At 42.6% G+C, this 25106-nt stretch overlaps 1 protein-coding gene across 1 annotated transcript in view; it reads right to left on the bottom strand.

Moving 5' to 3' along the window:
• The window catches only part of LOC124797983 (polynucleotide 5'-hydroxyl-kinase NOL9), an 82437-nt gene that overhangs the window by 39321 nt on the left and 18010 nt on the right, over nucleotides 1–25106 (bottom strand). The window contains exons 3-5 of the mRNA XM_047261162.1: nucleotides 20584–20800; nucleotides 20319–20461; nucleotides 4867–5101 (exon numbers count right to left, since the gene is read on the bottom strand). Coding sequence (XP_047117118.1) covers nucleotides 4867–5101; nucleotides 20319–20461; nucleotides 20584–20800 — 595 coding nt within the window. The remainder of the gene's footprint in view (nucleotides 1–4866; nucleotides 5102–20318; nucleotides 20462–20583; nucleotides 20801–25106) is intronic.

The raw sequence follows: 25106 nt of genomic DNA, 5'->3' as shown, positions 1-25106 counted from the left end.
AATGCCGGGTACGCCCCCCTTATCCTTTCTGAGTAGGCCTCACAGTTCATTACCCTAGTATGCATTTCTATGTATACCATAATTAAGTATCTTCTGGTAAAGATATAAATCTATTTTAAACTTCACATTCATTTGTTAATACATCATTTACTCCCTAGAGTCCTCCTCTACTTATAAACTTCTATATTTTCAATAGATACTATATCTATGTATACTATTTACGTCCCACTATCCTTCAATTCATCAGTGTACTTATTACACTGACATTACTTTCGTTTTCTTTCTTTGCTCATGCCTCTCTCTCTTATTTATCCATTACTCATTACTACTTTATAGTTGTTAATTATGTATGTGCACCTCTTCTTACGTATATTCAATGTAGAACTGTCATAGCTTCCTATACATGTGCACATATTTCCATATGTATACACATTTTCCCTACAACACCTGGCAGTTCTCACATCGTGACAGGCTTCCTCTTATGTGATTTAATGTTTGTGTAGAAGTGTATAATTGTGTATATGTGGATGTGTGTTCGTGTAGTCTGATTCCTCGGCCTTGTTATCTAAAGATACGAGTTAGGTTTTTAGTAACCACAGAAATAAGGAAGGACTTCAGCGATAGAAGTTTGTGAATATGGAAAGAGGCAAAAGATAGACAGGTCCTCAAATGAGAAGTACGAAACAAAAAAATAAATATGGATGCTAGGATTGAAGAAGAGAAAGAACATAGCCCCAAAGACAGGAAACCCTTCCCATCCCCCATCCCTTGGATCCCTACCCCTCAGGTACTTGAGTGAGACACCAGAGGTGATTTGGTGTTAAATCGTCTCCTACAGAACAGACTTATCCCACCTTCACCCTTTGAGGACCCCAAAGTAAATCCTAGCAACTCTATGGAAATGGCAAATGATGAAGAATCAGGCACACTTGTTTGTGAGGGTTGTTTGAAAGGTGTGATGTGTGTTTTGTGTTAGTCATGATTTACCTGTTCTTGTAAATCATGCTTTTATCTACAATACCCACCCCTTTCAAAATTTATACAAACCCTCCCATCTATATCACATCTCATAAAAGGTATAAAATACTCTATACAAAACAGAAAATCTATACACTACGGAATAACAGTTGTTCAGCTAGTCACATCTTATTATATTTTCCACAAATATACTACTCTATTTAGTTTATTTAGTCTAGATACTACTTATTTTCTGTGATTCTCTTAAGTTTTTCTCTATTTTACAGTCATATCCAGTTTTCTAAGCAATAGGATTACAGAATAGTTCTAGATTTTAAAGGAATTCAGTGCAGGAAACTAATTTGAAGAACCATCGAAAGCAACTCGGGATACGATGGTCATTACTCCGTCCGTTAACTTAGAATGTTAACGTCCCAGGGGGATATACAATTTTACATCCTTTACATTGTATTTCCCCTTCTTCTTCTTCTTCTTCTTTGCTTGTGTTAAATGCCAATCGAAATATTTCCTTATAGTACCCCAAGTACTATTATAATATTTTGGGTCCCATAGATATGATATTAACTTTTCTTGAACACTGGCAGACTAGCACTTCTCTTTAAATTATTCATTCCCTGTCTTACATCATTATATTTAATATTGTAAATGTTTTCAAAAGATCCTAACTTTTCAATAAGTTCTGATTCTACATTAGTAAATTTGTTCTCAATGTCAGGTTCTAAAATTTTCGATAAATCTTGAAAAGTGTCATTCTGCTTTCTGACTAAGGTTAGTAAACATATGATTTATATGAGTGGTCAAAGAATTTGCCAACTCGTTCTTTAAATCTACTTTTAAATTCTCTACTTTATTACATATGACGTCGAATTCAGTCTTCAGAGCACCCATGCCTTCGCATATATTATTGAATTCCTTGCTTTGAGAGTCGACTTTAGTGTTTAACAAACCTAAATTTGTCATTTGAGTATTTAATTGAGAATTTAATAAGCTTAACTTAAGACTCTGAGCTTTGATTAAATTTATCAACTCAGCCCAGTGAGGCACTTCTTTGCTAATCTTCAGTTAACTAACCAGGTAGAAGAGGTTGAAAATAAGTTGGATGAGCATAGCAGTAGATTATGCCAAGGTGAAATTAACCTCAGACATGGAACTGACAGTTGTTAGTATAGTTTTGTAGCAGAATCATCTGAAATATTATATGTCGCTACCAGGCAGTTTTTACGTTTTAATCCAACAGGAAATGTACATCCAAAAGAATTTTGGAATGACCTTGAAGGTGTTCTACTTGAGTTTCTCCAACCTGTTGCATATTTTCCATACCTTTATATGCCATAGCTCTTACAAGCATTTAAAACTAACTTTAAATATGATAATTACACAATAACAGTTCACTCAACCGTATCTTGTACCACTTAGTACTAAAGTAATCATGTTTTGTTTCACCCTCACCCGGCATAGATTTTTCATTGCGTAGGTGAGCGGATGTGGAGGCAGGTCAGCACTGGTGAACAGCAGCTGGTGCCAGCAGCGTCGGATATATGTTGGTTTCTGCGTCTGCATCCCCGCAATGTATGTGCGAGCTGTAGACTCCCTGCACTGGATTTTCTCAGCTGAAGCATTCTATGCGTACTTCTTCTTAGACAAATACGCCGAAATCTTCTTTACTATTATTATCGTTGTGAATTTTTGATTTCTTCAATGTTTTTCCATTTAAATTTTGCTCCATAGGATACTTGAACATATTCCAATGTCTCGGAGTAATCCCCTTGTCTTATTATGTTTGGTTGCCTTGACAACACATAACAGCTTCTTCTCTCATTTTTGACTTAAAATTCCTGTTTTCTCAGTGCTTTCACACAGATCACCACATTCTAACATTCTGATGACTTAAAGTGTGAGTTTGGATCTGGGTTATATTAGCTTATTCCCCAAACCACCTTCCACTTCTTTATGAGATGACTTACTTGGCATTTGCAGCCACTCTTCTTTACTGAATAGCCAGCTGCTGAAAACCCTCTTCACTTCTTCTCCTTCGAATAACGCCAGATACAGGAATTTTTAGAGTCTTTCTACTTATGAAATAAGTAGACATACAAGCTTTACTTTTCATCAACTAACGACGTATTTTACCTCCATATACAATAAAAATCTCACTTTCCACATGAATATGTAACTTCCTCCAAGTCTCTTGTACAGTCGGACATTAGAAACAAGTAGAGTTTCAGTTAAAAGAAAGTTGGCTTGGATACCATGACCTTTCTTAACATGAATCATAAAATGAGTCTTGCCTCTAACAAGGTTGTGTCGAGAGTCCACAAGAATACTTTTTCAACTGTTCTTGTTTTAATAACAATAGTCAATGTCACAATAAGCACAGAGCTGCATATAAACTCCATGGTTCTGCCTTACACACTCACTAAAACATCTATGGATTGCCCGACAGCTACTTGTCGGTGCCGTCCGACCACCACGTCTAACTTTCTTCCCGCGACTGATTTTAAACCCACACACACAAACGTGACATGCGGTAGGTAAGATTCTACCATCCCACACTCATGTCTAGAATATCGTGTACTCAAGACGGTAGAAGGCTGAGTGGTTTTAGAATTTACACAGAAATTCTCAAATCACTATAGTACGTAGTTCTAATTTTCAACTGCTAGAGAATGGTAGCGGACAGGACTAAACAGAAAGAACTATAATGTAGTTAAGAATTTTGACCACCAGAGTCCAGCAGTGCACAGAGGCATTCAAGAAACAGCTCAAGAGAATGTTTTGTGAATTTTTCTATTTATTTCTTGAAGGCATTTATGTTTTTTATGTTGATACATTTTTGTATATGCTATTACCAGTGTGAATGATGCGTGAATGAGGTCTAAAGTAAATACATAGATCATTGTTCTACTGATGAACACTGTACGAACTAGTGTGAGAAAGTTTTAAGACAGTGTGAATGGAGATGATGGGAAATTTTGTATCATAATATGTTAAGTAAGTTTATGGTAAAAGAAAAGCTAATTAGAATACAAATGAAAATAGTTAATAATGTAAAGTATGAACACAATATCAGAATGTTAAATATTTATTTTGGGAAAAAGTACAGTTCAAAAGTGTGTTATTTGTTGATTGATTAGTCATTAAAAGTGCAGACTAATGTAGGAGAATATGTTTTTCTATTGGCCTTAAAGAAAGCTGACCTATCAGAATGGAGTATTCTTCATGCGTCTTTTCTCTTGGAGATATAGAATGCTTACAGCAGTCTAGAAGTCAGAGCACAGCCTTTCAATGATACAGTCGTGTGTAGTATGAACTCCAAAGGAAGTTATAATTTGCCGGTTTTAGTTATGCTACATGTTTCAGAAGTGTTTTAAAATGAAGGCATATTTATTCCACATGACATATTAAGCAGATCAGTGACTAAAACCTTGAGCGCATTAGACATCAATAAACTTAATAGTATGGTGAACATTTTCATTTAAGAACAATCCATGGTAAGTAGCTGTTCAGATTTCGACAAATACATTAGCATAAACTTGTTAATGCGAATGAAAGGGTTTGTGCATGACTGTGTTAAGATTAGCATGGGCTTGGCAGTGAACATGTACATTATCAAGGTTCAGAATATACCAGAGTTTTGTTAGTATTTCCACCTTTCATTCAAAATTAAGGCCTTTTCCCGATTCTTGGAATAGTTATGTTGTATGCAGCCTGGTGCGAGTTGCAGTACGATAGGTTTCTGCTCTGCTTTCCTACCGGCGATCTGCTGCAACGAGTTCACAGCTAGGTGCAGGTAAAGGATGGAAGGAACCATGACACCGCACAGTTTCTCAGTTTCATTCCCCAATGCAAGTTTCCACTAATCCTAAGATCTACTAAAAAGCCACTTACCACTCAGCTTCTTGTCCTTCAGATTTAGACTCTGCAGCTGATGGGATGAGATGCAAATCATAAGAAAGGTTTCTATTAATGTAATTAGTGTATTTCAAAGAACTTTTGTAATTTCGAACATATTCAGCCTCCAGGTGTTTTGGATAGTTTCGTTTGTTTGAGCGACTTTGCAGCTGGACGACATTAGTTGGAGATAACATATGGAGCAAGTTCATCATTAGCTCAACTCCAAGACCTATAAACAGAAAAAATAATAAATCAAACATGGGAAACTCCAGGCAGGAATAACAACACTGTAGGAAAAGACAGATTGCTATTTACCATAAAGAAGACACACCATGTTGCAGACAGGCACACTTAAAAGACAATTAAACAAACCTTTCGCGACAGCCTTCATCAGCAAAAGACAAGACACACACACACACACACACACACACACACACACACACACACACACACAAGGAAGCACACCTCGTGAACACACAACCGCCAACTCCAGCATCTTGGGTCAGAATGCATCTATCAAGTGGAATGCAAACAGCAATCTGGACGAGGCAGGAAGGATAAGAGATAGTTGTGTACGGATGGGGAGAGAGATAAACGTTGCGGGAGGGACTAGACTGCCAACAGGTGCAGCACCGGGACTTTGTGCAGCAGGGAGTAGGGGGGAAAAAAGGAGAGAGTGGGGAAAAACAGGCAAATGCATTGGCATAAGGCTGCAAATAAAGAGGGTGGGAGATGAGAATGTGGAATGTGGAGGAGATGATGGATGGGGGGCAGGTGGGTGCAAACGGTTGGGTGAAATGTGGAGGGACAATATACTACCATAAGTTGAGGTTGGGATAATTACGGGAGCAGAGAATGTGTTGTAATGATAAGTCCCACGGGCACAGTTCAGAAAAGCTGGATGTCGAGGGAATGTAGGTAGGTAGGAGAGGGGTTTTGGGGGCGCACGACAGCAAGGTCTTCAGCGCCCGTGCAGTATCATAGTGAGACGGGTGTCAAGAAAAAAAAACCCTCAGAACATTGACATAAAATGGAACATAAAACACGGGGAACAATCATTGAAAAAATGTGCTCACCCACACCGAAGCGTGGGATGAAGCAGGGCGTCAGCAGAAAAACATGGACAACACAGGAAGAAAATGGTAGAGGGAGCGAAAACAATGTAGCAGATGGAAGTGGCTGGCTGACCGCAAGGAAAAAGGGGAGGAGTCAGCCACTCTGCAACACACTAAAACCTCCAGCCTAAAAGTTTAGGCCAGAGTCCAGACACATCACAGAACTTAAAAACCCTAGACACACACGTCTCATCGTCAGCTAAAACACAAGGCAGATCCCCATCAACTTGTGCTTCTGCCCTTGCATCACGGTATAAAATGCAGTCGGCTAAAATGTGCCGGACAGAGATGTGCACACCACAAGCGTCACAAAACGGAGGATCCTCCCGCTGTAATAAATAGCTATGCGTCACAGGACAGTGCCCAATCCGCAGACGTGTGAGGGCCACCTCTTCCCGCCTGAGCAACCGGCAGGAGGAACGCCACGGCCGAGTGGTTGACTTTACCGACCGCAGTTTATCGGCCGACACCGCCAGCCATTCGTCCTCCCACAACTCCATGCACTTCCTGTGGAGTGCAGCGATGACTGACTGCAAGGGGATAGGACACTGGACCACATCCTGCTCTCTGCAGGCCTCCTTGGCAGCCCGATCAGCCTGTTCATTGCCCCATATGCCGACATGACCAGGCACCCAGCAGAAGGATACCTCTTTACCCCGCTGTTGGAGCAAGTACAGTTGGTCGTGTATCAACTGGACCATCTCCTCAGTCGGGTATAGGCTCTGCAGCGATTGTAAGGCACTAAGAGAATTGGAGCAGAGAAGAAATCGATTGCCCCGAACACGATGCATCTGCTCCAGTGCCTTCAGGATCGCGTGGAGCTCCGCTGCGAAAATGGTATATTCAGCAGGGAGGCGAATCCGGGTGACACGATCAGGGAACACCACAGAACAGCCAAGGAAAGTCTTCTGTTTCGAGCCATCAGTATAAACGACAGTGAAACCGTGATGCACATCTAAAATGTTAAAAAACAGAGATTGGAACGTAAAATCTGGTGTGCCATCTTTCTTAAAACGAGTCAAATCTAAAATAAGTTTGGGACGCCGGAGGAGCCAAGGTGGAGATCTGCTCCAACCGCGACGTAAAACACGAAGACCAGCCACAGACATCGCAGCGAGGCAATCCTGTGCGCGAATCCCATAGGGCTGCGTCGCATGTTGCCGGTTATGAAATAACCGTGCCAGAGGAGGCTGAGCAACGGTATGGTATGCAGGTGTGTAGGGTGTGGACAAAGTTTTATACGCCTGGCGTACCATAAGTAGCCGTCGCCGCATATGAAGTGGCGGTTCACCTGCCTCTGCACAGAGGCTTGGTATGGGGCTAGTTCGGAATGCCCCAGTGGCCAACCGAAGCCCTTCATGGTGCACAACGTCCAACATCTTTAAGTAAGTAGGCCTCGCAGACCCATACACCGTGCACCCATAATCGAGCCGAGTTCGCACAAACGCCCTGTAAAACTGGAGCAGACAAGTCCTGGCAGCTCCCCATGTACTGTGGCTAAGACATTTTAAAATACTTAAAGCCTGAAGTGACCGCCGTTTCAGGTCTTTAAGATGAGGTAACCACGTCAGCCTCGAGTCAAAAAGGAGACCCAGAAATCTCACCGTGTCTTTAAAAGTAAGAATAGTGTCCCTCAAGCGCAACTCAGGAAAGGTTAAAATCGAACGAGAACGGTTAAAAAGAACACATACAGACTTCTCGGTGGAAAACTTAAATCCTCTCTTCTGCGCCCAGTCATCCAAACGCCTAATCGTAAGTTGCAACTGACGAGTTGTCGTTGCAAAGGCTTGAAGAAGAGCAGAACAAAGAGAAATCATCCACAAACAAAGAACAATGGACAGGACTTTTCACTATGGACATAATGCTATTAATAGCGATGGCAAACAGAGTCACACTTAAAACGCTACCCTGAGGGACACCATACTCCTGCTCAAAGCGATCAGACAGGACGTCACCAATTCGGTATCTAAAATATCGTGGCGAGAGGAAAGACTGAATAAAAAGAGGAAGACAACCACGAAAACCCCATTCGTGAAGCTGCGCCAGGATGAGACGCCTCCAAGTGGTATCGTAGGCCTTCTCGATGTCGAAAAATACACCTAGAAGGTGATGACGGCGTAGGAAAGCTTCTTGTATAGCCGCTTCCAGGAGGGCAAGGTTATCGAAGGTGGAACGAAACCTCCTGAACCCACACTGAAAGCGACTAAGGAGTTGCCGGGATTCCAACATCCAGACAAGGCGGCGGTTGACCATCCGCTCCAAGGTCTTCCCTATGCAACTAGTGAGGGCAATACTATGGTAGCTACTTGGGCTCGTGCGGTCTTTCCCAGGTTTTAAAAAAGGGATTAAAACTGCCTCACGCCACACGTCAGGAAAGTGACCCGATGCCCAAATGTCATTAAAAAGTGCGAGGAGGAGTTCTCTGTTGCGCATTGTGAGGTGCCATAGCATACTGTAATGGATCCTGTCGTGACCAGGGGATGTGTCACGAGCTCCAGACAATGCAGAATCCAGCTCCCACATAGAGAATGGGCAGTTGTACACTTCAGGAGAGGTGGACTGGAAGTTCAGTTTACATCTCTCAGCAACCACTCTATGGCGCTGGAAACCTGGATCCTGACTGGTTGTTGCAGTAACTGTGGCAAAATACGCCGCCAAAGTCTGGGCAATGTCTCGCGGATCTGTGTGGAGAGTGCCGTTAGTCATTACAGCAGCAATGGGGCACCTCCCTCCTCTGCCAGAAATTCGCCGGATGGTCTCCCACACAATGGAACTTTTGGTGGAACGATTAATGGTGTTCAGGAACGTTTGCCACGACCTCTTCTTGCTCTCACGAATAATGCGGCGACATCTTGCCCTCGCCACCCGAAAGGCTGCAAGATTCTCAGCAGTCGGCCGACACTTGAACCGACGCAGAGCCGCACGCCTGGTCCTGATTGCAGAGCGGCAGTCGGCACTCCACCAAGGCACAGGTGGCCTTTTCCGGTGGACTGTGGAATGGATGCTATAAAGTGTCCAGTCAGCGCCACTGAGCACCCATCGTGGCGGTCTCCGTTCGGGGCGCACGCTATCTGGCAGGTGAATCCAGATGGGGAAATGATCACTGCCGTGCAAGTCAGCGACCACTTCCCAGTGAGCACTGGTGGCGAGAGCTGGAGAGCAGAGCAAGAGATCTATGGCAGAGAACGACCCAGTCGCCGTGCAGAAATGAGTACTCTGTCCTCCATTGAGCAAGTAGGCACAGGAAGACAGGAGAAGCCGCTCAATTGCTCTACCCCTGGGGCAGGTAATTGCAGAGCCCCAAAGCACATTGTGGGCATTAAAATCACCACAAATAATGAATGGCTGGGGGAGCTGTGTAAGAAGGTCGGTGAGGGCCGCTTCATAAAGAGCCATCATGTGGGGGCAAGTAAAGTGAACATACAGTCAATGGATGACACACGTGCACGGACACAGCGACAGCCTGTAGAGTCGTCGTAAGTGAGAGAGGCGAGGAGAGGTAGTCTGTCCTGACGAAAATACCTACGCCTCCTCTAGCTCTCTCTCCACGCAGGTCGTCCTTTTTGTGGAGTGTATAGCCTCGTATCTCAGGCGAGTACGATGGATGGAAATACGTCTCCTGGAGACAGAGACACAGTGGTCTACCCTGAGAAAGTAGACGAAGTTCCTCCACATGCGTCCTGAACCCTTGCAAGTTCCACTGGAGTATGGGAGCCATCTATGTTGGGGGTAGCACCTTCATCCTGTCTCTCCGACGGGGCGGGGAGACTGCAGCAGGTGGAGGGGCAGGCGTGGGACGAGATGAGTGCCCCACACATGCATCGTATTCCATCAACTCTGGGGAAGAGTCAGATGAAGCCTCGCGTAAAACAACATCCGCATGGTCAGATGGTTTCCCACGGGATTTGACCCGCTGTTGCTGCTGTACAGTAGCTTTCTGTGGTTTGGCGGACTTTGAGGGAGCTGATGTGGGAGTGGTAATTGGCGCACTGGGCTTGGGGACAACCTCAGCTGGTGGAGGCGCGAGGGGCCGGACCAAGTTCGCCACTGTACCTTTGTCTGCCGTTCGAGTAGGGGCTACTGGCTCTGAAACACCGGCTGCGGTGCAAGTGCACTGACAGCTGCAGGTGTTAGTGCCAACACTCACCACTTCAGTCTGCGTCGAGGCATCGACTTTTGGAGTAGGCTTCTGTACCAGGGATGCAAAAGATGTAGCAAATGTGGGAGGTTGCATCGACTTATAAATCGTCTTGGCCTCACCATAGGGGATACGCTTGGTCGTTTTTATTTCCTGGACCTTGCGTTCCTCTAAAAATACACGGCAGTCCCGACTCCAAACAGGGTGGTTCCCAGAGCAATCAACACATTTAGCCGGAGACGAGCAACCAGCTATTTCATGAGCAGCCTGACCACAGTTTCCACAAGTCGCTTCGCCTTTACAGCCGAGGGTGGTATGCCCAAAACGCTGGCATTTGAAACAGCGCATCGGGGCCGGGAAATAAGGCCTCACACTAAGGCGAAGGAAGCCAGCTTTAACATGTTCAGGAAGTTTCGTGCTACTGAAGGTTAGAATAAAGGAGTCGGATTTGACAAGAGTGCCATCAACCCTCTTCATGATGTGTTGGACGTCAACGATACCTTCTGGAGCCCACTCACGTTGCAGTTCTTCCTTGGGAATATCAACTAGATCCCGGCACGTCACCACACCTTTGCTATAATTCAAGGTGCTGTGCAGTTCAGTGTCTATGGCATACTCCCCAAGGCATTTAGCAGCTTGCAGGTTAGTGGCTTGCTTGGAAGTGGAAGTTTCCACGAGCAAGGTCCCATTACGCAAACGCTTCACTGATTTTAAGGAGCCACAGATGCCCTCCAGACCCTTTTGTATATAGAAGGGCGAAACCTTCTCAAAACTACCCTCCTTCCGTTTCACAATGAGAAACACATTCGGATTACAAGAATGCATTCTGTTACCTAAGACTGGACTTGTTAAAGAAGCGCCGGAGTCAGGGGGACTGACTGCACGGGCCCTCTTAAGAGACTGGGTGTTAGAACCTTCCAGCGGCCCACCCTTTCCGCTGGGAGGAAGAAAAGAGGATTTCGAAGGATCCATTGCGGTCCCACGAGCAGCTAGGGAACTAGAAGTCCACCTAGACAGAGCCCTGCGTGCCTACGTAAGCCTTATACAACTGAGGTGCGGCAGGTTCCCCAGAGGTTGCCCGCTATCGACTGTTCCACCTCAACAGCCATGCATCTCATCAGCGCGCAGCACACCTTGAGATTGAGGGTTTTTTTATAGAGGTTTATTCCATCCTCACGATCCGGGCGGTCAAGCCAAAATCCTCATTCCCTGAGACACACAACGTTCCACCGCCGCGCCGCACGGTGTTCGCTGAAGTATGCTCAGAGGTTACGGTGACAGGGGACGGGCGGCGCTTACCAGTCCCCAGCTCAGGAACCCCGGGGTCGCCAAGCCCGTACCCAGCAAAGGAATGCTGAGCCCCTGGGGGCGTCGAGGGAATGATCCAGGTGGCTTGGGTAGTGAAGCAGCCATTGAAATCAAGTCTGTTATGCCCAGCTGCATGTTGTGCGCCCGAAAAGGAAGTGCTGGGTGGGTGGATTGGGCAGATTTTGCACCTGAGTCTCCCACAGGGATAAGATCCTTGTGGCAAGCGGCGAGGATTGGTAGTGGCATAGGGTAGGATGTTGTGGAGATTGGGGGGTGACTGAATACCACTTTAGGAGGGGTGGGAAGTATCTGGGGTAGGATGTCCCTCATTTCCGGGCACGATGATAGGTAGTCAAAGCCCTGGCAAAGGATGTGGTTCAGTTTTTCCAGTACAGGGTGGTACTGGGTGATGAAGGGGCCCTTCCTTTGTGGCTGGTTCTTGGGGGTGGTAGGAGTATTGGTGCTGTAAGGGGAAATGGCATGGGATATCTGTTTGCAGACTACATCTGGGGGAGAGTGCCTGTCTGTGAAGGCCTTGGTAAGACCCTCAGCATATTGGGCAAGGGTGTTTTTATCACTGCATATCTGCTGTCCCTGGGTGGCCAAGCTGTATGGAAGGGATTCTTTGGTGTGAAAGGGATTACAGCTGTCAAAATGCAGGTACTGGTGGTTGGTGTGTTTAATGTTGACAGAGAGGTGCAGGTCATCATCTAGGAAGGTGGCACGCTGAGTTGAGGAGGGCCACGTGAAGCGGATAGGAGATAAGGTGTTGAGGTTGTAAAGGAACGAAGTTATGGTGTCTTGGCCCTGAGTCTAGATCATGAAGATATTATCAATGAACCTGAACCAGACTAGGAGTTTGGTGTTTTGGGAAGCTAGGTAGGTCTCCTCTAGATAGCTCATAAAACGTTTGGCACAGTAGGGTACCATGTGGGTGTCCTTGGCTGTGCCATGGATTTGTTTATATACCTTCCTGTCAAATGAGAAGTAGTTGCGGGTTAGTAATGAGGTAGTGGGTTTGAAGTCTGAAGGCCACTGGGAAAGGTAGCGTTCAACAGTGGTAAGGCAATCATGAGACACTTGGGATGTGTTAAGAGGATGTTCTGCACTTAGCCAATAGTGGAAAAACTATAATACTCATTTTTAGTTATTGTAGTGGATTCCATTTTTGGTCGCAGTTGCCATGTAAAATCTTATTGTGCGGGTATTGTTTACATTTTATTTACCAGCCACCACATTACAGTTTTATCTACGTTCGGGTATTTCTTTGAGGAGAGTATTAAATATATATAGTGGCCAACATACCAGCTTACTTGTGGTTTAATGTACAGGCTGTATTTTCTTTCTGGTGATCAGATAATAAGAGTAAACATTCATCAGTACATCTTTGTTAAGTTACTAGCAACTCAAGGCTCCCTTGGACCACTAAAGTCACACATATAAAAATGTACTTATTTCTACTTCGTTGATATTGATACGGAGGTTTATTATATTCCTTTAACATTACAGCACATCTTAAATGCACTAAATATAAAACAAAAAGTTTAGGTCAGTTTCTCACTTGGACCAAAATACACACATACGAGATATTGTTATAAAATAATGGGACTATTGCTGTAAAACATTTTATTTAAAAAACAAACATATTTAGTTACTGTCACCTTCAATATACTTCACCCCCTATCCCTACAATGCTTCAGCTGAATTTTGCATTAAGGGAAACAGTGCTAGAAGTCTTCCTATGTGAGCTCCTTGATGATGCATGCCACTTCTTCTTTCACTGCTTCAACAGACTAAAATCTTGTTCCTTTTAATGCAGATTTGACTTTGGGGAATAGATAAAAGTCAAATGGTTTTAGGTCAGGTAAATAAGGTGGGCGATCTCACACTATGAAGTTGTACTTCACTAGAAAGCTCTTAACAGGCAATGCAGTATAAGCTGGTGCACTGTCTTGATGCAAAACCTATGACTTGTTCATCCACAATTTGGAGCTTAACAAGAACCTTGACCTTCAGGAACCTGGAGAAGATACACAAGCATGCACACACACACACACACACACACACACACACATATATATATATATATATATATATATATATATATATATATCTAAAAAGAAAGATGATGAAACTTACCAAACAAAAGCGCTGGCAGGTCGATAGACACACAAACAAACACAAACATACACACAAAATTCTAGCTTTCGCAACCAATGGTTGCCTCGTCAGGAAAGAGGGAAGGAGAAGGAAAGACAAAAGGATATGGGTTTTAAGGGAGAGGGTAAGGAGTCATTCCAATCCCGGGAGCGGAAAGACTTACCTTAGGGGGAAAAAAGGACAGGTATACACTCGCACACACACACATATCCATCCACACATACACAGACACAAGCAGACATTTTCATTCAAGTTTCATCATCTTTCTTTTTAGATATATTTTTCCCACGTGGAATGTCTCCCTCTATTATATATATATATATATATATATATATATATATATATATATATATATATATATAAAACAAAGATGAGGTGACTTACCGAACGAAAGCGCTGGCAGGTCGATAGACACACAAACAAACACAAACATACACACAAAATTCAAGCTTTCGCAACAAACTGTTGCCTCATCAGGAAAGAGGGAAGGAGAGAGGAAGACGAAAGGAAGTGGGTTTTAAGGGAGAGGGTAAGGAGTCGTTCCAATCCCGGGAGCGGAAAGACTTACCTTAGGGGGAAAAAGGACAGGTATACACTCGCACACATTTTCATTTCAACCTCATGTTACACTTTCCACCTTCTAATACCATGTCACCCTCAAAACACCTCACAACGACCCCATTAAGTTTTATTTACATTCCCTCCGCAAACATGCCTTTGCCCTAGCCAGATTACACTCCCATATTCTATTTTCTCAGGCTTGTCTAACATTTGGCATTACCCCCAAAGGCCTCACACTTAAAGTTTCCATCTCTGGCTGCAACCCTTCTTTCCATCAGTCCCTATACCAGTTCCAAACTGAACAATCCATTGCCCTCACCCACCTAATCCTTCACCTACACATCAACTTAGCCAATGAACACACCCATCAACTCCTATCCTTAATAAAAGTCCTTAATCTTTCCTCTCCCACACCCACACCGGCTGTTCAGAGCATCCTCCTACAGGCCAACCACAAATTAGAACAGCATGCCACCCTCCACCTCAAAAAACTATCCAATCTCCTGGTTTCCCACCTCCGGAAAGACAACTCACTCACCCTTCACAACCTTTCCAGCAAACCTCAACCTCCTCTCATTGCACACAAACCCAGTCTCTCCCATCTACTCAATCTCCCACTTCCAGCTCCACTCCCTCCAAAACCTCAAAATTTCAATCAACACAATCTGGAACCACTACACCCTAATTCAGTAGTTAACCTTTCCTCCAAACCTCTATCCCAATCCGAAACCTCTGTCCTATCCCAAGGCCTCACCTTCAGCCCCACTCCCAGATTCAACCAAACAGCCCTCGTCAAAGATTTACTGTCCTACTCTCGTACTCTCTGCTGGAAATATCACTTTGCCACGAAGAAAAATGATCCTAATCCTACTCCTAATGATCCAACTCCCCAGGACACTATCCAAATTGAACCCTGCCTGGAACAGTTCCGTCCTCCGTCGCAGCGGGACCCACCTCCTCTTCCTCAAAATCACCCTCTCCAAATCTTCCAGGAATTTCTGACTTCCAGCCTTGCATCTCAATCCTTCTTAAAAAACCTTAATCCTACTCCCAACATCACCACTGCTGAAGCCCAGGCTATCCGTGATCTGAAGGCTGACCGATCCATCGTCATTCTTCCGGCGGACAAGGGTTCCACGACCGTGATACTTGATTGTCGGGAGTATGTGGCTGAGGGACTGCGTCAGCTTTCAGACAACACCACATACAAAGTTTGCCAAGGTAACCCCATTCCCGATGTCCAGGCAGAGCTTCAAGGAATCCTCAGAACCTTAGGCCCCCTGCAGAACCTTTCACCTGACTCCATCAACCTCCTGACCCCACCGACACCCCACACCCCTACCTTCTACCTTCTTCCTAAAATTCACAAACCCAATCATCCCGGCCGCCCCATCGTAGCTGGTTACCAAGCCCCCACAGAACGTATCTCTGCCTATGTAGATCAAAACCTTCAACCCATTACATGCAGTCTCCCATCCTTCATCAAAGACACCAACCACTTTCTCGAACACCTGGAATCCTTACCCAGTCTGTTACCCCCAGAAACCATCCTTCTAAACATTGATGCCACTTCCTTATACACAAATAATCCACACGTCCAGGGCCTCGCTGCGATGGAGCATTTCCTTTCACGCCGATCACCTGCCACCCTACCTAAAACCTCTTTCCTCATTACCTTAGCCAGCTTCATCCTGACCCACAACTTCTTCACTTTTGAAGGCCAGACATACTAACAATTAAAGGGAACAGCCACGGGTACCAGGATGGCCGCCTCGTACACTAACCTATTCATGGGTCGCCTAGAGGAATCCTTCTTGGTTACCCAGGCCTGCCAACCCAAAGTTTGGTACATATTTATTGATGACATCTTCATGATCTGGACTCACAGTGAAGAAGAACTCCAGAATTTCCTCTCCAACCTCAACTCCTTTGGTTCCATCAGATTCACCTGGTCCTACTCCAAATCCCATGCCACTTTCCTTGGCATTGCCCTCCATCTGTCCAATGGCCAGTTTCACACGTCCGTCCACATCAAACCCACCAACAAGCAACAGTACCTCCATTATGAAAGCTGCCACCCATTCCACATCAAACGGTCCCTTCCCTACAGCCTAGGTCTTCGTGGCAAACGAATCAGCTCCAGTCCGGAATCCCTGAACCATTATACCAACAACCTGACAACAGCTTTCGCATCCCGTAACTACTCTCCCGACCTGGTACAGAAGCAAATAACCAGAGCCACTTCCTCATCCCCTCAAACCCAGAACCTCCCACAGAAGAACCCCAAAAGTGCCCCACTTGTGACAGGATACTTTCCGGGACTGGACCAGACTCTGAATGTGGCTCTCCAGCAGGGATACGACTTCCTCAAATCCTGCCCTGAAATGAGATCCATCCTTCATGAAATCCTCCCCACCCCACCAAGAGTGTCTTTCCGCCGTCCACCTAACCTTCGTAACCTGTTAGTTCATCCCTATGAAATCCCCAAACCACCTTCCCTACCCTCTGGCTCCTATCCTTGTAACCGCCCCCGGTGTAAAACCTGTCCCATGCACCCTCCCACCACCACCTGCTCCAGTCCTGTAACCCGGACGGTGTACACGATCAAAGGCAGAGCCACGTGTGAAAGCACCCATGTGATTTACCAACTGACCTGCCTACACTGTGATGCATTCTATGTGGGAATGATCAGCAACAAACTGTCCATTCGCATGAATGGACACAGGCAGGCAGTGTTTGTTGGTAATGAGGATCACCCTGTGGCTAAACATGCCTTGGTGCACAGCCAGCACATCTTGGCACAGTGTTACACCGTCCGGGTTATCTGGATACTTCCCACCAAAACCAACCTATCCGAACTCCGGAGATGGGAACTTGCTCTTCAATATATCCTCTCTTCCCGTTACCCACCAGGCCTCAATCTCCGCTAATTTCAAGTTGCCGCTACTCATATCTCACCTGTCATTCAACAACATCTTTGCCTCTGCACTTCCGCCTCGACTGACATCTCTGCCCAAACTCTTTGTCTTTAAATATGTCTGCTTGTGTCTGTATATGTGTGGATGGATATGTGTGTGTGCGAGTGTATACCCGTCCTTTTTTCCCCCTAAGGTAAGTCTTTCCGCTCCCGGGATTGGAATGACTCCGTACCCTCTCCCTTAAAACCCACATCCTTTTGTCTTTCCCTCTCCTTCCCTCTTTCCTGATGAGGCAACAGCAACTGTCCCTCGCTGCTGGACCGGACTGAGTCGTAACTGCACCTGATGGGAGTAGCAATCCAGATGCAGTTGGGATGCTTCAGGGGAAAGGGGGGGGGGGGGTGGAAAAGTAAGGAATAAAGAAGGGAAAAGGACTAAGTGTTTGCATTGGTGGAATATAAAGTTGTGTTTTGGTGGAGTCGAAGCAGAGAGGGAATAGTGGAGGATGGGGACTAGCAAACGTTGAGGCCAGGGGGGTTATGGGTGGGTATGTATGTATATATGTATGTATGTATATTGCAGGGCAAGTTCCCTCTTGCACAATCCAGAAAAGGTTCCCACTTGCAAAATCCAGAAAAGCTGGTGTTGGGTGATTCAGTTGCTCCAGTTCTGGGCAGTATGAGTCACAAGGGGTGCACTTCTTTGTGGCCGGACAATAGATGTGAAGCAAGTGGTAGATGAATGGTGAAACAAGGAATGGAAAATCTGTTTCTGGACAAGGTTGGGAGGGTAATTCCAATCTGTGAAGATCTCTGCAAGAGCCTCTCAATATACCAAATGTTTCACAGAGGTCTTCATAGACGGACATTATTCCCCCAAGCTTGTTCAGAAACAGATTTCGTATGCCTTGTCTCACTATTCATCTACCCCTCCCACACATCTACTGTCCAATCACAATTGGCACTTCCCTCATGATCCAGTACTACCAAAGACTGGAGCAACTGAATCACATTCTCTGCCAGAGTTTAGACTACCTCTTGTCATGCCCTGAAAGGAAGAATATCCTACCCACTATCCTTCCCACCCCTCCCACAGTGGTACTATGCTGCCCACCAAACTTATGAAATATTGTTATCCATTCCCACTCCACTCCTGCCCCTGATCCCCTGCCTCATGTCTAATATCCCTGTAATAGATCTAGATGCAAAATCTGTCCCATATATACTTCCACCATGAACTAATCCAGTCCAGACACAGGAAACCCCTATCCTATCAAAGATAGGGCTACCCATGAAAACAGCCACATGAATTACAAAATAAACTGCAAACACAGTACTACTTTTTACATTTACCTGACAGCTAACAAGCTGTCTGTCCACATGCATGGCATCCAACAAACTGTGGCTGTGAGGCAGCTGAACCATCCACTTGCTGAACATGCTGCCCAACACATCATGCTTCACTTCAAAGACTGTTTCATAGCCTGTGCCATCTATGTCCTTCCTATAAACACCAGCATTTCTGAAATGTATAGCAGTCCTTTTGCTGTAACTGTCTGTGACTTAACGTCTCCATTATATGGTGAGTAATAATCTTACTCTTTTCATAATATTGTTATATAACTATTTTGTATACTTGTATGAAAAATCATCAGTTCCATTACCCCATACAGTGTGTTTCTTTTGAGTTATAATAGCTTCTTATAATTTTAGATTTATTATTGGAACCATAGCAATAATCGTGTCATTTAAGCTATAATAACTACTTTTATTTGAGTATGTCAGATTTACATTGCAAAAGTTTTCAAATGTATATTCAGCACTTACAGTTATATTTATAATCAGATCATCCTGTCATGTATTTTTTCTGTTGCTATCCAGGTTGCCTATTGATTATCATATAGAACAGAATTGGTAGTAAATACAGGTTTCATTATTAGTAGCTCACGGTATTATAAAAAAAATGACTTTCTTTACAGAAATCAATCTGTTCAATTAACTGTGCGAATTACTGAAGTATTACACACTGCTACTGCATATTTTCATTTTTGGTGACAGTCAGTTCTTCAATAAGCATGAAAGAAGATTAACTTCTCTAATGACTTCCAGTTTTGTTACGGTATAAAATGCTCTTAATCAGGAATATGCTGAAATCAATAGTGCAAAATAGTCTGGTGAACAATAATTTTCAGTAATGAAGAGCAATGAAAATAATTAAATCCTGCTCTGACTCACAAGGACTTCAAATCTAAAATTTTCAGATATTAAAACTATGAAAAAGAACAGGCTATTGCATTCTAAACTCACAACTGATGGGCAAATAATTACTACATTCCAGTTATTTAAGTGCCTCAAAGCTCAAAAGCCAGCCATACAGTTTCAAAGGATTTAGTGCCACCACAAGAACTTGCACAGTATTAACTCCCCCATGAGCAATGGGCAAGTATATCTCTCTGTTCCACAGGGGCAGCAACTTAATTTCCTCATTTGTCAGTGCAACTATTAATTTCATTACATCTGTATTACTTGGAATTAATGTCTAAAGCACAGACACTGCAGGGAGAGTACATCAAAATCAGGCATTTGAGATTGTTGATAAAATAACTGAATTTACATACGAAGAGAGAAATGAGGCAGTTTGGAACTTCTTGTGGCATGTTGTGGCTGCCTGCAATGGATTCCTCATCACTATCTTGGTCCCCTTCCCTGTCCATCCACAGGTGCAGCTAAGGTTCATGTTATATTTTACTTGGTCTTACATTCTGCAAGAATATATTTTATTTACCAGATGGCAGTGTTAAGCTGTAGCACATTTCCTGGAAGTCAAGACCCTCAGCACCTACTTGTGTTCCCCTGTCATGTGGATGAAAGGACAAAGATGGGTCTTGCACCACCAGTGTTTGCCAAATCTGTATTTATTCTTACAGGTGAGTTGTTCCGTCTCCAAAAAATGTATCATAACTCGAATTAACCTCTAATAAGTCTTAACTTATACTACCTCTTTCATCTCATGCCACTTCAAGAAATCTTCGGGTTTGAATCTTTGTGATTATCTACATATGCCTAGATCTGTTACCATTTCGTAAGTACGGTTTTAATCTGTCTACATTTTATTGCAGTCCATTTTTGTTGACAATGTTCCATACGGATAGTTTGAACCTCTACACTAGCAAAATGGACTATCTATCAATACATCTGATGGAGTAACCACCAGAATCCATGTAACATAGGGCAAATAGCCATTTACCTTTGCAAAATCCCATAGTATTAACAAACCATGGAATGTGCTGAAACTCTGCTTGGGATTTGCAATAATCAATTATGAACTTTGCACCTTCAAGGTAGAGTGTGGGACAATTGCTCACATTAACATCTCCTATGAAGACCATCCTGTATAAACATAAGAACAAAGTAAATTAGACACAGTAATTTGTGTGGGTCACTTTTATCTTATCAAGAAAAAAACACAGTTTCATTGTATACAGTTTATTGGCTTCAGTTATCAATTTTACCTCTCCGGTTGCAGGAGATGTGTAAAATTTGGCCCAAGTAGTGGCTTCTTGATAATTACAGCAGATATGCAGCCAGGAACTGTAAATTCAGCTTGCCCCAAATCAAAATCAAGACAAAGGATTTCCTTATATGAAGATAGGGTCCTATTTATAAGAAACCTTAGCAAAGTTGATTTTCCAACCCCTTTTCCACCACATATGACAGTGCAGTTGGTTTCTACAAAAAGAAAAAAAAAGTCATTAAAAACAACTACACAGAAATACTTAAAACAGCAATTGTCATGTTTCAAAGCAGATCTTCAAAGAAAGAAGACCCACTAAAAAATAAACTTTGGATCAAAATAATAAACAGTATGTTAATTGGTTATTTTTAAGCTCAGAACACTCATCACAGTAGTTATTAGTGTATATGATATGATAATTATAGTCCAATTAAAATTACTTGATAGTTGACATCCGTCTCTTGCCGATACAGAGTTGCCACATTGGCTGCCAGCTACTGCTCAGCTACAGGCAACATAAAAAAACATCAGGTTGCTTACCAAATGCTTTTTATGCATAATGTGAAGCAATGCTGGAAGTAGCCACTGTGAGGTACGTCAGAAATGTGAGATGCTCTGTTGGCAACAGATTCTAAGCGACCAATGACTGAACTGCAGCAGACGATGTGTGTAGTAGCCCTGAATTTAAACTCCTGTCCCAACCTAACAACACCTTGTGATGTGCAATGTATCCGAGAAGATGGGGGCTACAGTCTGCAACAGAATTAAAATCACGATCACTTTGTTCACGGCGATTAAAGCTAACCTCTATGAGAAAACTCATGACAGAAAAGTTTACATTGCAGCACCAAAGGCAACCTGTAATTTCTCACTGTCATTGGCTACCTGAAATTATCCTATTGGTTACCTGCAATTATCCTCAACTTGGCTACACAAGCTGTCACTTTACCAACCGAAGAGCAGTCCTGGTTGGCACTTGACTGCAGATTATAAGTGACAAAGGCAGATTCCAAGTGAAAAAGGAATGATAGGAAGAAAAATAAAAACAAATAAGAAAGTCAATAAATGATGAAAGTCACATGGAAAAGTATTAGAACTAAAAAAATTCCAATCCATCGGAACCTACATCCTTCAGCACAGGGAATTTATATGCTGACCACTGCACTATGGCAGCACACTGTATTATAGCCTTATATTAATGACTCTGCTGAGCAGTCACAATGATGAATTGAGCCTTCACAAATTCATCTTCACACAATGTCTTGCGAAGCTTATCTAATGTTTGACTTTGATGTAAAATGTATCCATTAGTTCACAAAAGTAACAAATAAAAGTGTTTATAAGGCTAGATGCTACACATTTATATGTGCATTATGTATGTATATTTATTTCATATTCCAACTTTGCACTTATTAAAGAACATATCTCTCAGATTCACTACTCATATCTTGGATATGGTCAAAGATCTTTATGGCTGCATATTTCACTTCTACCTGTTCTAGAGCAAGGTTAAATAGAGAGAATCGTGGAGCTCACAGTTCAGCTCACAACCCACAACCATATTTAGGTACAATCACACAAACCACCGGTAATAATATATCTTGAGAACCTTGTTCCCTATTAAATTGATCAGGCTGATCATGGTTATATCCTGTTTTTATTTTATGTCAATGATTTATCACTAAATATAACATCACACTCAGGTTTATTTGCAGATGACATATCTGTAGACCTACTCATTGAAAGTGAGACCACAGAATAAGTTCTCCAGAGAGTCGTTGACACCCTAAATAAATTAGAACATTAGTTTGATGTAAATGGATTAAAACTTAACAGGAAGAAAGCCCACCTCAGACAGTTTAAAACCACAGAGTCAAAATCATGTGACTTCCAAATTATCCATAAAAATCACTATATCAAAACACATTACCTCGCACGAGGAATGTTTTTAATGCTTTAACCACTAGGGAAGTTCAAAGTTCCTGTTCAGATAGTAGGTAATTCAGTTGTCTGCGCCAAAGGTATTGGACCAGTTAAGTTAAATGCACTAGTAAATGTTGTATGGGAACCTCTTAAACTGGACAAGACATTGTATGTTCCTGGTTTGACAACAACAACAACAACAACAACAACAAAGAAAAAAATCTTTTTTTCAGTGAGAGCAGTAGCCAGTAAAGGTTTAGAAGTCATGTTTAACAATAACAACATTCAGATATTTAGTGAGGGGCTGGTGGCAAGTGGTGTAAAAGCTGAAAATCAATGTTACAGAATGTTATTTTGTATGGAAAATGTGGAACAAGCAAGTTGTGTATCATCTGACTTTGCAGTGTTATGGCACAAAAGGTTGAAACACGTAAATTTTGAAAATTTGAAGAAACTGACTGATTGTGTCTTGATTCCACAAATAAAATCAGTTGCTTTAAGTAAGTTCTTGTTTGAATCATGTCAGTATGGTAAACTGAATAGGAATGGATCCAGATCAAGTTTTCAGACTTGCTCCTGTGCTCAAAGGAGAATTTATTCATGCTTACATATGTGGACAGATGCCACACACATCATTAGGTGGAGCTAACTATTCTGTTATTTTTAAGGATGACTGTACTTCATATAGGTTTGTATATTATCTCGACATTAGAAGTGATATGGCTTCCATGTCCTTAGAGTTTCAACAGTCAGAGGAAAGGCTGTCAAGGAATAAGCTTAAAGTTACTATGACTGATAATGGGAGAGAGTTTATTCATGATCAATTTCATAATCATTTCAAGAAGACTGGTATCATCCATGAAACCTGTTCACCATATACACCAGAGCAAAATGGTAAAGCTAAATGTGAAATCAGATCTATAGTCGAAAGTGCTCACCCAATGCTTCTCAATTCTTGTCTTAGACACACACTTTGGACAGAATCAACACGGTAGTGTATACATTAAATTACTGTCCACATAAGCCTAATTGTGATGAGATGCATTATGAGAAATGATTCAGAAAGAAAAATCATTAAAGTATATGAGGAGATTTGGTGCTGAAAGCTTTATGCATATTCCCAAACAGTTTCAATCCAAATTTGAAAGTAAATGACAGTATATGGTAATGGTTGGTTACAATAACAATTAAAGGCATTATTAACCTGTAACAAACAAGATAACTGTTTCACAATACATGGTTTTCAATGGAAATGCCACAGGATATCCTACAGAACTTGGACCCAACAACATTATGCATGAGTGCAACTTCCTGACGGATACAGAAGGAAATGAAGTTCAACAATCTGTTGAAAATGAAGAGGAATTTTTGCAAGAACATGGACCTTAAGCCACTGAGAAGGTTTCTTTGTTAGGAATAAATCTAAGAAAGCATGATGAACTTGCCCTCCAGTTCCTTCCCAAAATAACTGGCTTATGCAGCAGTCAGTGATGAACTACAAACTTTCAGGGATGTAATGGCATCCAGAGAATGAGAAGTGGTATGAAGCAATGAAAAATGAAAAGTCTCCATGAACACTAAATGGTATCTGGGATTTAGTGGATCTGCCTCAAGATCGGCAGAATGTTAATTGTAAGTGGGTTTATAAAATTAAACATAAATCATATGGTGGAACAATGAGAAATAAAACTAGAATATGTGCAAAAGGTATTCTCAGAAACTGCAACACATTTTTGAACATTATGTACAGCTAAGGAATATCACCATTGACTAACACAGCCACAAGAGTAACTAAGCATTCTGCATCAATCACTGACCGTGTACTAAATGACTTGGAGAAAGCAAACAGGATGTTGTAGGTAACCTGGGCCTTTCATATCATGCCAGTCAGCTCTTAAAATTAAACATAGATGTGGAAAGTGAAACAAAATACTCACACATAGAAGGATTTTCTCTAAACAAAAAAGGGTTGAATTTACCATGAAAATGAACACTGAAACATGGGAAGAAGTGTACTTGGAAACTAGTACAGACAGGAAGTTTTCAGTTTCTATCAAAATTTAAATTCAGGTTTGAAGAAGTGTTCCCAAAAGTACTATCAGTCACTAAAACACGAAACAACAGTAACTGGGTGACCAACAGGACAAGGAAAATCCTACGTAACACTCGAACACCTCAGCAGCATAAAAACCAATCAAAATGATACTGCATTTCAAAAATACTATCATCCATACAAAAAAATATATATAGAACAGTGTCAATAAAAGTAAAATGGCCTCTAAATGATAAAAATTATAGAAAAGGGAGAAAACAAAATGAAAGCATCCTGGAACGTCACCAAACAGGAGACAAATAGAAAAAAGACAGAACAGGTAAACATACAGACACAACACAATGGTGCCACAACACATGATCCAAAGAAAAATTGCAAACTTTGCGAATCACTATTTCAGTAACATAGCTACCCAGCTACAACACAAATTTGACAAAATAAGCCTGTACAAACACTGAACTATGTTCCAAACACAATGATGCTGCAAGCCACAACTTCAGAAGAGATAAGCAATGTTGTTCAGAACAAAAAAAATAAAAGATATT

This window comes from Schistocerca piceifrons, chromosome 5 (assembly GCF_021461385.2).
Source record: "Schistocerca piceifrons isolate TAMUIC-IGC-003096 chromosome 5, iqSchPice1.1, whole genome shotgun sequence".
Taxonomy (NCBI): domain Eukaryota; kingdom Metazoa; phylum Arthropoda; class Insecta; order Orthoptera; family Acrididae; genus Schistocerca; species Schistocerca piceifrons.
This window is presented reverse-complemented; position numbering and strand designations above follow the sequence as displayed.